The following is a 17,695-nucleotide window of genomic DNA, read 5'->3' on the forward strand; positions in this document are numbered from 1 at the left end:
TCCTCCTTTCCTTCCTTCTTTCCCTTTTTTCTTTCCTTCTCTCCTTCCTTCTTTCTCTAACTTTCCTTCCTCCCCCTTTTTCTTTCCCTCCCTCTTTCTCTCCTTTCTTCCTTTTCTACCTCATTCCTTCCTTCCTTCCTTCTTTCTTTCCCTCCCTCTTTCTCTCCTGTCAGGGGTGATTTGAATGCAATGTTCCTGCTTCTTGGCAGAATAGGGTTGGACTGGATGGCCCATGAGGTCTCTTCCAACTCTTTGATTCTATGATTCTATGCTTCTTCCTTGACAGATTAGAAGGGGGCGTGGCTTGGAGGTAACGTGAGGAGGGAAAGAGGGAGGAGGGGAGGGGGGATGGGGGCGCGCGCGCGTGTGTGTGCCGCGCGGGGGGAGAGGGGGCACGCGCGCGTGTCTGTGCCGCGCCGGGGGGTGTGAGGGGGCACGCGCACGCGCGCGTGTGTGCGTGCATGTGTGTGCCGCGCCGGAGGAGAGAGAGGGGGCGTGTGCGCGCGCGTGTGTGTGCCGCGCCGGGGGGTGAGGGGGCACGTGCGCGCGTGTGTGTGCGTGTGTGTGCGTGTGCCGCGCCGGAGGGGGGAGAGGGGGCGCGTGCGCGCGCGCATGTGTGTACCGCGCCGGGGGGGGTGAGGGGCCATGTGTGTGCGCGCGCCAGGGAGTTTGCGCCAGTGCGCATGCTCAGTTGTTTTGCCATTTTTTGTGGTTGTTGTTCTGTGGTTTTGATTTCTGAGTGGATTAGTTTGTACCTAGTGGGTTGTCCTTGGGGCATGGCAATTTTGGTAGAGTTGTGTGGAGGGGTTTTAGAGTTTTGTTTCCTCGTTGGACGCCAGTAGGAAATTTATATATATAGATTTATAATAATAAATAACAGGGAAAATCCTACCAAAAAGACAGAGACCTGAAAGTCAGAAAGTCAGAATTTTGCAAATAATGGCTTAAAACTCTCAAGTATCTGAGAAAGTATTTTCTTCTCAGAATCCTTCAATTCTGCCATTAAGAGCATTCGGTGGTGCAATGGGTTAAATTCTTGTGCCGGCAGGACTTTCGGTCAGCAGTTCAAATCCAGGGAGTGGGTTGAGCTCCCATCTGTCAGCTCCAGCTTCTCATGCAGGGACATGAAAGAAGCCTCCTAGAGGATAGTAAAACATCCAGGCATCCCCAGGCAACATCCTTGCAGACAGCCAATTCTCTCACACCAGAAGTGACTTGCAGTTTCTCTTGTCACTCTTGACATGGGGGAAAAAACCTCTGCCATTTAGCATGCTCATAAAAATATTGTTCCTGTTCATTATTTTAACTAACCAAATCAATTTAGAGAGAAATCCATTGTGACATTTTCCTTATCAGAATCCAAATCCTAACCACTGATAAATCCATTTTATTATAAACTTACTTACATTTTGTGTATACATGGCTTCTCTTTCCTGGAAATGCCCCTTCTCTTTACTCTGAAGGCTTTTAAGGTTTTTAATTTGTTCCTCAAGGAGGCTACATCTTTCTTCACTGTCTCCAACTTTCTTTGTAAGATTCTGAACTAGGATTTGCATACTCTGTAATGAAGCCTCCTTTGTGGAAAGCTGATTCTTTGAAGTTCACAAAGAAAAATAATGAGAAGATTAGAATGGGAATAAGCCTTTCAGGATCAATGACACATTCAACTAAATACTTATGAGTACAAGTGGAAAAGAAGCAGCAAAAATTACTGTATGGAAAAAATACATTATGCCAACAGCAATCAGAGGAATGTGCTTTTGTGCATCTGCTCAGCATATTGGGAAAGCTGTTACATCTATAGGTGAACAGCCTTTGTTGATAGATAAGATGGAGCTTTCACAAAACAGTGTTTAAGAATACCTTTAATTCACTGTTATGTATTAGTAATTCTTTGGCATCATTATTTGATCCACAGGATAACTGTAAATCAATTATATAGGCTTCTTTTTCATCCAGCTTTTTTTGCTTCTCAGCAAGCATGGCATCCATTTCTGCCCCCCGTTGATGTGCAGCATCCACTTCAGCAGTCTGGAAACCAAAATTATTGTTTTGTCAGAAATGAACTAAGCAATATTATGTCTTTTTCCAGTTTTAATACTATACATGAGACAGATTTATGGTGTCCTTATTTATCACCATTATCTTCTATACTCTAAAAATGACTAAATCTGGTCAGGTTTCTTTGAACTCTTCGAACTGCCACTTTCCTTGTGGCAACTAAGCTGGTCGAGATGAGCTGCTTCTCCTAATACTACCAGCATTACTATCATTGCTAGCAGATTCTATCACAAAACGAGCAGTAGTAAAAAAAATGTGTTAGATGAGTGAGTCTTATGGGCAATTCCCAATTATATAATATAAAATAATATATCTAATAAAACTTATATTTTGATATATGTAAATCCTTATGTTTAAGTCTAGAAATTTTAGTTAAAAAAACAACCTCCCCCTCCCCCCCAAAAAAACTGGTTGGGTTTTTCCACAGATCAGGGTATGTGCAGATCCCAAATTCTCATTAAAAAGAATTATCCCCTTGTCTACATAGAGTGATGAATGGCAAGAGCTTCATTCATTCTTTCCATTGTGGTGCTGGCTTCTGGCATGTTTGAATGCCTGGGCTAGGAAATTACAGAAATAGCTCTTTTGTGCTTCCCCTCAAAGGAGCACCAGGCTAAATTCTTGCCTTTTGATACTCTTCTCAATACAAGAGTATGGTTTATTCTATTATACGAGTTAATACTACACCTTAATTTTTAAAAAAGAGAAACCATCCCCTTTTCTGAGTAAAGTGGCAAAATGCCTCTTTAAATGCCACAGCAGGAAAAAGGTAGGGGTGGCAAAGGGCAGCAGGTGCTGGTGTTTTCTCCTCTTCACAAAATGACACTTGACTTATCCATCAGTTATATCAAAATCCATAGATTTGGTCCCAAAACTTGCCCTCAACTTTAACATAAAATTAATTAAAATCCTTAAAAACCTAATATTGTAGGCCTTTTAGGTGACTGCTCCCAGTCTGTGGTATTCACTCCCAAGAGAGACGAGGATGGCCCAATTCCATATAAGACACAAATAAAATGTCATAATAAAATGAACAGGGACACAAAATATCTCATGATTTGTAACATAACAGCATACATTTTCAAGATTTTTGTCATTTATGAGGAACAATATCTAAATATGTGCAAGAATTTTAAAAATTCTATGTTCCATCACACCCGTACATACTAAACATATCGCAACACTGAGTTTGGAAAGCTCTAATTTAAAAGTATTTATTCAGTTGGGGTTTTTATTTATTTATTAAATTTGAAGCTCAACTTTCCATTAAAATAATTTTCTTAATGGTCAACAATAAATGACACAAACCAGGATCCAAAGTGGTACATCTGTTGATGACATTGTGTCCTTCAAGGAATATGAAAGTGGGGACATGCTTTCCTCCCCACTGCACATTTGCTCCAGTGGGTTCTTGCAGTTTCCCTTTTACAGATTTTTGTGCCTATCTGAGAGGGGAGAATGTTCCCTCCAGGACACTGGATTTAGATCATATGAAAAACAACTTTTTAATTCAAACAATAAAAGTTGTAGACCAAAAAACACATCATATAGAGAACAAATAAAATATTCAATGAAAAGAGAAACTGCAGCACCCATTATATTTTTAAAAATTAACAATAAATCAATTTTCTGATTGCCAATCCCCTGCCTAATCAAAATGTTTTGTTTTCCCTGATGCAAAAAGACAACAGAGATAAAGCAATGGTATCCTCCCCTAGCAGCAAATTCCAAAATTTTGGAGTAGCTGCCAGTAAAGCTCATCCTTGCATCAGCACAAAAAGTGACTCCAGTATTGATGCTTAGGCTGGTTTGCATGGAAGGCTGAAGACTTTCAAATGTGTCTCCAGTCCAAGCAATGCCAACAATGCAGAATATTTTCATGAAACAATACCTTTCTCTGAAGCTCTTCATTTCTTTGAGCATTCTGTGTCTCTAGTTCTTCAATTTTCTTTTTAAGTACCAATATTTTTCCACGACTTGCTGCAGCATTATCCTGATCACCATCTCTAGAACTCTAAAATGTAAATCTGGAAACTTAGATTAGGAGTAAGATCCAGGCTGTAGTATACAAGAACTATTTGTTTTTGTCATTTAAAAAACACTGCCTGCTTTAGACCTCTGTTCAGAAATTGCGAATTTTGCTACACTCAAATGTATTTGTAAAAATACAGAATTTGAACTGAATATTTTTTAAATATATATATCTTTATTGTGCCTTTACCAAATAAGATAAAATTTTAAAAAGCCAAGAGAAGAAGAAAAAAGAAGAAAAAAAATAAACGGAAAAAAGAGAGAGATTAAGGTAGTTGTATAAGTATGTGCCCACACACTCCTATTCCTGCGTGCATATATTTACACATATGTACACACATATAAATATATTCGCATATAAATACATGTGTGTGTGTGTGTGTGTGTGCGCGCGCGTATAGATAAAGTAAGACATTAAACCAAAATGTGAAAGTGAAATAAAAATTCCGTGACTTCTGGACATTCTCCTTAAGGTTTCTACATCTTCCTTCTTTCTTTTTTTTCTACTGTAATTCTCCTCTTCTTTTGTACAAACTTCTTGGGAATGTGTTCTGAATATTTTTAAACAAATACAAAAGAAGCTCCAAATATATTATTGTGATTTTGGTCCCAAAATATAAAACAGCTTATATGCACAGCAATACAAAACATTCCTTTTTTGGACCAGAACTCCTGGGAATGTATTTGAGATCTTCTATATGACAACAATGTTTTGTCAACTGAGCTATAATCCTTGCCATTATTTGAGGAAGAAAATGAATGAATGGCTCATTTAAAATACTGAACTTATTTACTTCTTTCTGCTTGAGGAATACAAGAATGAGGGTTGTGGAAATACAAACAGTGTGATGTATCTGGCATACTTTAAAAGTTTTCATTACATCAAGCTTTTTAAGAACACAAAGAACTTGTAATGATATTCAGTACTTTATAAAAATTTAAGCTACAATTGTAAACACATTGGCAGCATACACACACACGCACACACTAATATCCATTTTAATGCAGCATTAATGAATCAGTGAAACTTGTATTTTTTTATCTGCCTCTTCTCATGTGCCCAACAGGAAGGGTTCAGAGGCTTTTGTTTCCTCTTAATCACAGTATGTCTTGTCACCCAGTCTGCATCTGGCATTAATTATGAAGAGTTGAAACAAAACACTCTTAAACAAATATGCTACTATCCAGATGCTGATGGACACCAAACCATTCAGTATTGGCTATGGTAGCTAGGTCTCATAGGAGTTGCCATTAAACAATATCTAGCAGACTGCGTGTTGCCCATCCCAGTTAGTTATTTAGGGTAGCTTACTTAAAACTATTACCTCATGGTTATAGGCTGAGAGGACACAGCAAACTGCAGTTTCTAAGGTGCTCTTTGAAGCAGCATAAAGAAAGAAAAGGTATGGGCTGGGGACTACACAGAATTGAGAACTGCTGAGGATTATTCACAGAATCATAGCTGGAAGAAACCACATGGGTCATCTAGTCCAACAGCCCACTTAACTGGGACATGCTTCTGAATCATGATATATAGGAGCGTACTATAAAGTCAAGATATAAACAAAAGACAAACGCAGCAGAGGAGCAGGCAAAAAGCAAGCACTGCCTGCTATTTCCATCACTTTGTTTCCACCACTTGAGAAGCTCCATTTGCAAGGCAACTTATCTCTTTAACAGCAGCAAAAGCAAAACACTTCATTGGTAAACAGAATCTGCCACTCACACAAACATGCATGCATATAGTCTGCATGGCTATCAGCCTTGGGAAAAAAGTAAATGAAATATCATTACCAGTGCATCAAGACATAACAGTTATCTAAATGTTAAGAATATAACTCACTTTCTTTTGCTCAGATTTTCCTTCTTTATTTCCAGCACCTGACAGCTGCTTCTTAAGTTCCTCTAATTGTGAAGTTAAAGATGTTACTTTGGCTTTGTTTTGCAGCTTTAATTTGGAAATCCTAGCTTCAGAAGCTTCTTTTTCCTCCTACAAAATATTGAGATTTTATTTTCAGACGAATCAATTGGCAATTTCAAATTAATTAAACATATTATAAGTATCTATATGATAGAAGGTACTTACATATACATATACGAAAATAAAAAGATAGTTTTAGCATTGAAAGATCAACAACTCCAAGACAGGTGGTCTTGGATCTGATGAGAAGCCACATGTTACACATACCAAATTGAAATGAACAATTTTAAGCCTGGGCTTATCAACAGCACCTGTTCAAACTTGGAAAACTTTCATATTCTGAGTGACAAACAAAACTGGAACATTATGATAACTTAAAATAAACCAGCATCTTCTTAGCACCTGCTAATTATGATCACTATTGATTCCAATCTGATACAGCTATTTTTAACCTGATATATAAGGAAAGCACTTTGTACTAAGACAACTGTGAAGTTAATTTTCATTCATAAGGAGATGCAATTCTGAACTACACAGACAATACCTTTAACTGTTGCTCCTTATTATGTAGCTCATTCTCCTTTTCCTTGACAAGTTCCTTGAGTTGTGTTACCAGTTGTTTAGTCTGGGCCAGCTGCTCAGTTAAGTCACCCGCTGACATGCTTGCTGATTGAGAAGTGCCATGAACCTGCAGATAGCAGAAGGAGTTTTGCAACAAAATGATGTAGAAAAGTGAATGTTTATGTATTATTAATGGAACATGAATGATCCATGTCCAGTAAAACAACATCTGCTCAATTATAAATATCTGAAAATTATGTAACACCTGTACACCAACTTAGCTAGTCATTGAAGAAAGGGATACTATAATTAATACACCAACACTTCCTGCATTGTAGCATTTATTCCAGCAAGGAAACAGTTCTACATGCTCACTTCAACAAAATGAAGCATTACTACAATCCTGTGTGTGCATTCTCCTGCTCTTTCCTGAGCTGGCTTTAACTTGTCTACATACTTCCTAAAACAAAGTACTGAAAAATACTCCAGGTATCTAACCAGCACAGAATATACTGAGGCTATGAATGTTCCCCAACTTGGAAACTATGCCTCATTAACAGAGGTTAAAATAGCATTCACCTTCTTTGCTGCTGCAGCAGCACACTCCTGTTCTTATTCAACGTATGATAAGCCTCCATCCTATACCTATACATTTGGTTTTTGTGACCTAAATGTAAAATTTTGCATTTGTCTCTATTAATTTCATTTAATTAAATTATGCCCAATTTTCTAGTTTTTTAAGGTTCTCCTCAATTCTGTTCCTATTCCTCCCAGTTTGGTATTATCTGCAAACTTGATAAAGATTCCCCTCCACCCATTCATCGAAGTCATTATATAAATGTTGAAAAATAATGACCCTGGTACAGAATCCCAAGGCACTCCATCTGAGATCTTCTGACTTGTTCAGCAAAGACAACGTGGGAAAAATCAAGATGTTTTTACCTGATATCTGAGAAATAACATTAATTATGCTGGGTACAGTATTTACTCAAAACATGTAAAAACCAAACTGAACCTACAAATTTCTAACAAAAGTTAGGGATTTTTTAAAAGTACTTACTCCAGATTTAGGGACTGAATCATCACCACTGCCCCATTTCCACATAGTTTAAAGGTGACTATAGGAAAGGATGAAAAAGCATTTGTTATTTCAGTAAATTTAATACTGGCAACTGTGTCTTAAATTTTCATTTATATCTAAAAATAATACAAATTAAGCATAATAAGGCAATAGAAACACTCAAAACAAGTAAAATAAAGTAAAAATGAGACATTGAAGGAATAACAGCTGAAAGCCATAGAGTGGGGAGGGGAATTTATCAACAATGCTACAAAATGAGTATCATCACTGAGAAAGCATTTATTCTGGTAAAGAACAGGACATGCAGCAGAGATGTTCTAGTGATGAAGGACATTTAGAAGTGGGCACTTGCTGTGGCAAAGGACGGCAATAAGACACAAGTGTCTCCAAGACTGTTTTTGAGGCTTTCCAATGCTCTTTTCCTGCAAAAAAAGGGGGATGTTGCTTTTACTGCTTTTTCTAGGAGCATTAATTCACCTTGTAAAACAGGTTACATATGGCTTGTTTTACTTGGCTCCTCTTGCCACAGAAAGTGCCTAACTTAAGTAGGAAGTCACCAGCACACATTAAATTTTGCATGGTGCCAAACTGCAATTCTTAGCATTGTGCTCCAAAATTATTAATCATAAGCCAGGAACAAGTTGTGGCTTCAGATTTTAGATTGTTAAAAAAATAAAAAAATAAAAAAGCAATAGACCAGAAATACCAGTTTAGGCTAATCATAAATTTTGGTTGCTGATCACATCCTTCTTCATGTGGTTGCTCCTATTGGCAGAAGGGGCCAAATAGGGAAGACTGGGCAGCGGAAAACAGCATGCTGGCTCATTACTTCTAAGACAGAATTCCGAAGAGTTACAGTAGACTCTCATTTAACGGCATCCATGGGGATCTGGAAATGCTGTATAAATGTAGTTTCTGGTTGCTTGAGCGTTACTATTAAAACTAGGCATAATACCCTACCCAATATCTGGAAGCAAGTACAGTGGGATCTTGGTATCTGCTGGTATTTGGTTTCAGAATCCCTGAGGATATCAAAATACATGCTCCAGTTCTATTATATACAAATGTGTGGTAAAATTGTGTGGTAAAATGACAAAATCAAGGCTTGCATTTTGGATTATCTTTTCTCAACAATTTCTAGACATGGATAGTTGAATCTGTGGATGCAGAATTTGTAGACACAGAGGACTGACTGTATGTGCCTTGTTCAAGAAATGAAAGCAATAGAAACTTCATAGTAGAAAACAACACTCTAGTTGGTACATGTCTGGTATACTGCTTCCTGTCAAAATGTAATTACATTTAATTAAGTACCATTGATTTCAGTGGGTTTACCTCCTAATCCAGAAAGGCTTATTAAAGTTGTAAACAGGCTTCCTTGAATGCAGATGTGTGTGTGTGTAAATAGCAGCTATTAGGCATACATTTAACGAACAGTCTCTAATGATGTAGGCTGCTGTCCACATAAGTTTATGACCAGTAAAACCTATTTTTCTCTGAAGTTGCCAAAAATACTTATCATTTATTTCCATAGATCATCAAAGCTACTTTTTGCTTTTCATTTTCATATTCATTTTCATATTGCTTTTCGTTTCAAGAAAACGATTTGTTGAACTAAATCACAATTTTTCTTTTTTAAATATTCTCCAGTTTGTTCTTGGTCATTATCTAAAGACTCTGCTTACTTTAACCTTATTGTATTAATAAAATATCACTCTTTGCAGACACATATCTTCCACTGCTTTGTGGTTATTAGTCAGATGTTGTTGAGTACTGACATGGCTTTCCATCCAAAAGATTTGTAATCACTTGGTGATCTTGGTCAAGTCATATCCATTCAGCCGCAAAAGAGTGCAATGGCAAACACCCTCTGAACAAATATTGCTTTAAAAAAAGCTCTTTGATAGCACATCTAAGCACAGTTTTTTCCATCAGATTAGGCTGCCTCAACCAAAATTAAATTTCAAGAGCAATAACCAACATTTATTTTAGTTAGATTTATATCCCATCTTTTACCCACTGATCAAGGCAATGTATATAGCACTTCTCTCCACTTTAACCTCAGTCCTTTTAACAACAATCCTGCAATGTAGATAAGAATGTGAGAAGTCCAAGGTCACTTAATGAGTTTCAGGATTCAATGGGAACTAAAGCTCAGGTTTCCAAATAACAATCCAATAATGGGGATCAGACCAAAACACAAGCAAGGACCTCAATCTCTTGCCTATCTAAATACTTTTCCAGAGGGTTAAGTAAGGATTTATTTAACACTGTTCAATGTTTTTATATGGCTGTGGGAAGGCAAATTGCCTAAACTTGGGTGAAGAAATATTGAATAGCTTGTTTAAGACACATTAAGATGTAACCCACGATCTTCTGCACATTCTCATGACTATCTGGTGAAGTTTTTGGAGAGTGTACAGTGGGCTGCATAATGAGCCACTATACAAGCTGCTTGGCATTTGTGCAATAGTGGATCTAACTCTAAATCTTTAATTTAAACCCGATTTCCAAAACAATTATATGCATGTTATTCAAGACAACCCACAAAGTTCAGTGAGATTTGCTAACAAGGATACTAATGACTATGGCCTCCAAAAAAAAAAACAACCCAAAACATAACTTGTTTTTTTAAACTGAGTCATCTTTCCATTATTTATGGATTTTGTATCCATAGATTCAACTATCCATGGTTGGAAATGTTTTTAAAAAGCGAATGTTGACTTTGCCATTTTATATAGGCATGACCATTTTGCTACACCACTGTATATAATGGGACTTGTACATCAATGATTTAGGTCCACACAGAAAGCCCTGAAACCAAACTACAGTGGATACTGAGGGCCTGCTGTACAAGGATTACTGTTGTATTAAAATCTGTATACAAAAAACTAAGACTTATTCAGATTGTACAACTGACAGGCTCTTTTCAGCAGCTTCAGAATGTTCCTTGTCTGCTATGGTCTTTTTTATGCAGAAATGTACACATTAAACAAACACAAGGTCACTTTTTTTCTTGTTCAGAGACAATCAATTGTATGCATTATTAAGGTTTTATGTGTTTTCTTGGAAACTGATCAGACATATCTTTGACATTACAGAGGTATTGTTTTTACTGTTTTGTGTCTTCTAACACAAGTTATTTGTTTTTGAAGGAACAAGTTATTTAATAAATCACTGTCATCAGCAACTACAAAAAAGAGAGGTAAGAGAGAGAAAATATACAGAAGAAGAATCCAGTCCCTTTTTGTCCTTTATAGATCCCTTTTTGGATTGTCAGTGATAAAGCTCCGAACTATTTATAATACCCAAATGTATGCATGGCATTTAAAAGCAAAGCCCACAGATGGCCATTACTTTGGTCTGACCTCCATAATCAGCAAACCAACTGTCTCCTTCCAATTACAAATCCCTCTTCAAACTCATCTGTTTCTGTTGGGAGGGTGTGTGTGTGTGTGTTCCTTTTTCATTATCTCTTTCTGAAGTAATAGCAGTTTTTAATTCCACCAAATTCACTGTAATCTAATTACTGTGTTTTTTGAGAGCACAGTGGATAAAGAGCATTCTTTTTTCCAAAGACAAACCATGTTACTATATATTTGTATTTCATCTTAAATGGTGGTGAAGTGGGTGGGAGATTTCTTAGTATCTTGAATCCCATTTTTTCCACTGCACCACAACAGGAAATACATATATACAGTAGTCTCTCAGCTAACCAGCACCCATGTGGATTAGTAGAGGCCAGGCAAATGTAGTTTCTGGTTGCTTTAGAGTTAGGACTAAAATAGTCCTAACTATTGCAATATAATAGCCCATTCTACACCAAACCATAAACACTGTATTGATTTGATGTTAATATTGAAATATAGTAATTAAAAGCAAATAAAGACAAAGTCAAACCTAACTTAATGTAAAAAAATTACAGCATTATAGAAACAGCTTTGAGAATGCAATATGCAATTTTAATTAAATGGAAGTAAATAAAAACATGTATTTTTTACTTCAAGTAACTTAGAAAACACATACACACAAAGGCTTAAACTATTACATTGGGGTAGAGAGTTTACTCAAATCAGGATAATCAGGATTTAAACTTTTATTTAAAGTATTATTTCTTTGATTTTTTTTACCAGTTGCCTGAATTATACTGTAATCCACTTTCCAACAACCATCTTTTCTACTTAGAAATTAGTCTCACTGAATTCAGCAGGACCTATGCCCTGGTAAGTCTCCATGAGTGTCTTTCTAATGAATAATAAAGCTATGCTTATAAAAATGTGTTACAACAGTTTGAATGGAAACACTGGGAAATATGGAATCATGAAGTGCAAGTATTTTAATGCATACACAGCCTAATTATATACTGCATCCGTCCACTAACACACACACACAACCTTTCCAAAACAAGGAATAATGCATGGTATGAAGACTAGCAAAATTAAATACAGATTTTTTTTCGTGTCAGAAGCGACTCAAGAAACTGCAAGTCGCTTCTGGTGTAAGATAATTGGCCTTCTCCAATGGTGTTGCCTGGGGGACACCCAGATGACTGATGTTTTACCATCCTTGAGGAAAGCTTCTCTCATGTGCCCACATGAAAAACTAGAGCTCGATGGATGGGAGTTTACTCCACTCCCCAGATTCAAACCACCAACTCTGTTGGACAACCAGTCCTGCAGACACAAGGGTTTAACCCAGCTGTTCTCAACCTGTGGGTCCCCAGGTGTTTTGGCCTACAACTCCCAGAAATCCCAGCCAGTTTACCAGCTGTTAGGATTTCTGGGAGTGGAAGGCTAAAACATCTGGGGACCCACAAGCTGAGAATCACTGGTTTAATCCCTTGTGCCACCAGAGGCTACTCAAATATGAGTATCACTTTCTCTAAAACGCCTAGGACCTGAAATGTTTTGAAATTTTCAAATTTGGTAATATCTGTATGTACGTAGTGAAATATCCTAAAGTCTAAACATAAAATTCATTTATATTTCTTATATACCTAACACACATAGATAGAAGGTAATTTTATACAGCAATGATTAATAGCTGTATGCATAATTATTAATAATTTTGTGCATAATTATGTACAAAGTTTACATGCAGCAAACCATCAGAAAACAAAGCTGTCAGTATCCCTGCTACCCATGTGGACAATTTCAAATTTTCAAGTATTTTAGATCTGCAAGATGATCCTAAACACAATTGCTGTTGTTCCTGTTGTGTACCTTCATATTGTTTCTGGCCTATGGGTATCCGAAGACAAGATTTGTTCCAAAGAGCTTTGCCCTTGCCTTTCTTGAGGTTGAGAGGGTATGACTTGCCCAAGGTTGCCCAGTGAGTTTCTATGGATGAGCAAGTCTTTGAACCATAATCCAACCACTACATCACGCTGGCTGCTATTGAGGCATAAAGGCTACTCAACTAAAATGTGGTTCTTCCTAAAGAAACGTGCTTAAGAACTAAATGCAAATGTTTCTCTCGATTTGAAGTCTGGAGAGCAGCCACATAGCTGTTTTTCTCTATGGATATCTGAGTAGCAGCTTGTAACTGCAATCCTGGCATGTTTGGGAGTCGGCCCCACCCAGCCCTAAGCACCTTGACAGTAGGTATCTAAACCAGGAATGGGCCAACTTGTGCCCTCCTGGTGTTTTGAACTTCAACTCCCACTGCTTAAGCAGCTGAGGGGTAAAAGGAAAGGGCCTGAAGCTGTGGTGGGAGTTAAAGTCCAAAGCACCTGGAGAGAGGGCTCTAGTTTGCCCAGGCCTGATTTACACTGTTGAATTAAGGCAGTTTGATACTACTTTAACTGCCATGGCTCAATGCTACATAATCATGGGAGTTGTAGTTTGATCAGGCACTCGCATTCTTGGGTAGGAAAGGCAAAAGGCCTTGTAAAAAAAAAACCACAAACCCCAGGATTCCATAGCATTGAGACATGCCACTTAAAGCGATGTCAAAGTGACTTTGTATGAGTGTATGTACAAACATACACAGATAGGATTGCTGTGCGTTTTCCGGATTGTGTGGCCATGTTCCAGGGGTGTTCTCTCTTGGTGTTTCTCCCGCATCTGTGGTGGGCACTCTCTGGGGTTGGGGGCTGGTTGGGTGGGTTTTTGTATCTCTGGAGTGTCCAGGGTGAAAGAAAGAACTCTTGTCTGTGTGAATATTGTGGCTGGCCTCCTTGATTAGCACTGAAGCAGCCGGGCTTCAAAGCTCCAAGGCCATTAAATGCTAATCAAGTTGGCCAACTGTAACATTCACACTTGGCTCCAGCATGTCGACAATTTCAACAGGAAGGAGGAAACCGAACATAATCTGGCTACCAGTATTAAAAATTCTAAAATCGGGACAGTAAATAAACACTCTGAAAAGGGGAACTCCAGACACCTGTCCGAACACATCTCCCCTTATGAACCATCTAGGACTTTAAGATTGCCCCGGGAGGCCCTGCTCTCGATCCCGCCTTCATCACAAGTATATTTGGTGGGGACGAGAGACAGGGCCTACTGTGTGGTTGCCCCTCGGCTATGGAACGGCCTCCCTAAGGAAATTAGATCGGCTCCATCACTCTTAATGTTTCGGAGACAAGTTAAGACATGGTACAAATGCAGAGTAACTGACCTAGGAAATGGAATGACTGATAATGGAATTTGGACGCTTTTAACTAGGAGATACTGATGATAATTATGTTTGTTTTTATTGTTTTTATTGCGGTTTTATATTGTCTTAATCTGTATTTTGCTATTATGTATACTGACTTGTTGTAAACTGCGGTATACAAGTAAATAAATAAATAAACCGCATCCAATCTACGCTCCTCTTTCTAAGTTCCACGGGAAGGTGACAGTGTTTCCCAAACTCCAGTCCTCCAGGTGTTCAGGACTTCCGCTCCCTCATCATTGGCCAAGGCCTCTGGTTCTTCTGGGCGTTGAAGTCCAAAGGACCTGGAAGACTAGCGTCGGGGTCGCCCGGAAGGAGAGTGGCTGAGACCTTTAAGGGGCGGGGCCTCGAAAGTCACGTGCTTCCGGCCGGGGCGTGAGGCGACCCTTTGTGGAACCGATAGGCGGGGGAGGGCGCACTCACCTGGCGCGCTGGTTCCCCTCAGGGAGGCGCAAGGGGCGGCGCCGGGGCGTCCGAGGCCCGTTCTCGCAGGCCTCGCCGCTAGCTCCGCCTTGGCCTGCTCCGGCCTCCCGGTGAAGCGGGCCCGACACTCATCCCGGGAACCAGCGACGCAGCGGCCGCGCACCGGGAGCTTCTCCGCGACGGCGGCAGCGGCGGCCAGAGCCCGAGCCTTGCCTACGTCACGACGCTGGCCAGAGCGCGGCCAATCGGAGGAGAGGGAGGCGTGGCTGACACCTGAGCCGCTCTCGCCTCCTCTGGCTTCTTCCCTGCGCGTCTCCAAATACTTGCCAATCCCCTGGTCTGAGAGCGGCCCCTAGTGGCCGCCGGAGCGCATAGCAAGAAGGTGGAGAAGGGAAGGGAGGAGTGCAGCTGCTCTTTTAGACTTCAATTCCCAGAAGGCCTGATAGTTGGCCGAGCCCGCTGAGGCTTCTGGGAGTTAAAGTCCAAAATATCTGGAGGTTGTGGGAATGCAATTTATTTCTTTTCACAGGAGAAGCAGGAAAGGAAGGAGAAGGAGGGAAATACATGCATCTTTAGGGCTGGATTCCTTGTGCAACTGTGGAGCAGAACAGACCACTCCGCATCTGTATGCTTGTCCGCAGTGTCCTGCCTCATTTACAAAGGATGAATTGTTTGAGGCTACAGACAATACGGTCGCTGTTGCCCGTTTTTGGTCAAAAGTGGACTGTGGCATGACATTCTGCAATACTTGCTGAATTGAACACTATTTCTGTCTTCATATTTGCACTAAAATGTGCGATGCAAGGCTAGAAAGTTATTTTTGTTCTTTACAATATGTTCTGTCTACTTGATCTTTATGAAACAACTTGCATTTTTGGTCAAAAGATATTTAGCCGCTTGTGCTCCTTCAATTTTTATCTGTTTATGCAATGCTTTAGGAAGCCCCAGTGGAGCAGTGGGTTAAACCCTTGTGCCGGCAGGACTAAAGACTGACAGGTCGGAGGTTCGAATTCGAGGAGAGCACAGATGAGCTCCCTCTGTCAGTTCCAGCTTCCAATGAGTGGACATGAGAGAAGCCTCCTGCAAGGATGGTAAAACGTCAAAACATCCAGTCACCCCCAGGGAAACAGCTTTGCAGACAGCCAATTCTCCCACACCAGAAGTGACTTGCAGTTTTTCAAGTCACTCCTGACACACACAAACATTGCAGTGCTTTTATTTAAGTAATTTATGCAGTGCTTTTGATACAAAATAAATAAAAGGGCTGGATATACTAAAGTGCCAGCCTCCATTTTTTTGCAAATTCTTCATTATTTCCTCCTCTGCTGCTATTTGTCACTTTGGCCATTTGGATATAATCTACTATTTTAACTCACCAATCTTTAATAGTTAACTCTTTTTTCCCCCTTCCACAGAATCAAAGCGTTGGAAGAGACCTCATGGGCCATCCAGTCCAACCCCCTGCTAAGAAGCAGGGATATTGCATTCAAATCACCCTTGACAGATGGCCATCCAGCCTCTGTTTAAAAGCTTCCAAAAAAGGAGCCTCCACCACACTCCGGGGCAGAGAGTTCCACTGCTGAACGGCTCTCACAGTCAGGAAGTTCTTCCTCGTGTTCAGATGGAATCTCCTCTCTTGTAGTTTGAAGCCATTGTTTCGCGTCCTAGTCTCCAGGGAAGCAGAAAACAAGCTTGCTCCCTCCTCCCTGTGGCTTCCTCTCACATATTTATACATGGCTATCATATCTCCTCTTAGTCTTCTCTTCTTCAGGCTAAACATGCCCAACTCCTTAAGCCGCTCCTCATAGGGCTTGTTCTCCAGACCCTTGATCATTTTAGTCGCCCTCCTCTGGACACATTCCAACCTGTCAACATCTCCCTTCAGCTGTGGTGCCCAGAATTGGACACAATATTGCAGGTGTGGTCTAACCAAGGCAGAATAGAGGGGTAGCATTACTTCCCTAGATCTAGACACTATGCTCCTATTGATGCAGGCCAAAATTCCACTGGCTTTTTTTTTGCCACCACATCACATTGTTGGCTCATGTTTAACTTGTCCACAAGGACTCCAAGATCTTTTTCACACATACTGCTCTCGAGCCAGGCACCCCCCATTCTGTATCTTTGCATTTCATTTTTTCTGCCTAAGTGGAGTATCTTGCATTTGTCACTGTTGAACTTCATTTTGTTAGTTTTGGCCCATCTCTCTAATCTAATTCAAGATCGTTTTGAATCCTGCTCCTGTCCTCTGGAGTATTGGCTATCCCTCCCAATTTGGTGTCGTCTGCAAACTTGATGATCCTGCCTTCTAGCCCTTCATCTAAGTCATTAATAAAGATGTTGAACAGGACCGGGCCCAGGACGGAACCCTGCGGCACTCCGCTCGTCACTTCTTTCCAGGATGAAGAGGAAGAATTGGTGAGCACCCACTGGGTTCGTCCATGTTTTGACTATTATTAGTCTCACAGCAACAAAGCAATATTGACAAATTTCTTCGTCTCCTGCGCTAATCCACCTTCTAAATAGTACTAATAAGCACATTTCCTGTTTTTTCTTGATCTTTTTGTAAATCATATTGTTTGTTTGTTTCACCACTTTTTTCCAGAATTCTTAAACTATGTTACACATCTACCATACGTGGAAAAAATATCCCTTCACCTGCTTACATCTCCAGCAAGCCCCTCATCCTGTTTTCCAAAGATGTCCCCATTCTTCTAAAACAATATTTCTACTTAAATCTTTGGCCCACGTAATCATAGCAGTTTTTATCTGGTTGTCTACTAAGTTGTATTCTAAAATATATTTATAGAGCCTGGAGATTAGGCCTTTGTTGCCCTTCTTGAACATTTATTTATTTATTTATTTATTTACAACATTTATATGCCACCCTTCTCACCTCAAAGGGGACTCAGAATGGCTTACAATATATGTATATATATATACACACACACTATATTATA

General features: G+C 39.7%; 1 protein-coding gene across 5 annotated transcripts in view; it reads right to left on the reverse strand.

Annotated features, from left to right (window-relative positions):
- The window catches only part of LOC132768809 (golgin subfamily B member 1-like), a 61,925-nt gene extending 46,972 nt beyond the window's left edge, over positions 1 to 14,953 (reverse strand). For all 5 annotated transcript variants that reach the window (XM_060765117.2, XM_067462713.1, XM_060765100.2 and 2 more), the window contains exons 1-7: positions 14,736 to 14,953; positions 7,635 to 7,692; positions 6,558 to 6,701; positions 5,936 to 6,082; positions 3,953 to 4,075; positions 1,864 to 2,031; positions 1,407 to 1,592 (exon numbers count right to left, since the gene is read on the reverse strand). In XM_060765117.2, coding sequence (XP_060621100.2) covers positions 1,407 to 1,592; positions 1,864 to 2,031; positions 3,953 to 4,075; positions 5,936 to 6,082; positions 6,558 to 6,701; positions 7,635 to 7,679 — 813 coding nt within the window. In that variant the 5' untranslated portion in view covers positions 7,680 to 7,692; positions 14,736 to 14,953. The remainder of the gene's footprint in view (positions 1 to 1,406; positions 1,593 to 1,863; positions 2,032 to 3,952; positions 4,076 to 5,935; positions 6,083 to 6,557; positions 6,702 to 7,634; positions 7,693 to 14,735) is intronic.
- Positions 14,954 to 17,695: the final 2,742 nt, after the last annotated feature.

The sequence above is a fragment of the Anolis sagrei genome, chromosome 1 (genome assembly GCF_037176765.1).
Source record: "Anolis sagrei isolate rAnoSag1 chromosome 1, rAnoSag1.mat, whole genome shotgun sequence".
NCBI lineage: Eukaryota > Metazoa > Chordata > Lepidosauria > Squamata > Dactyloidae > Anolis > Anolis sagrei.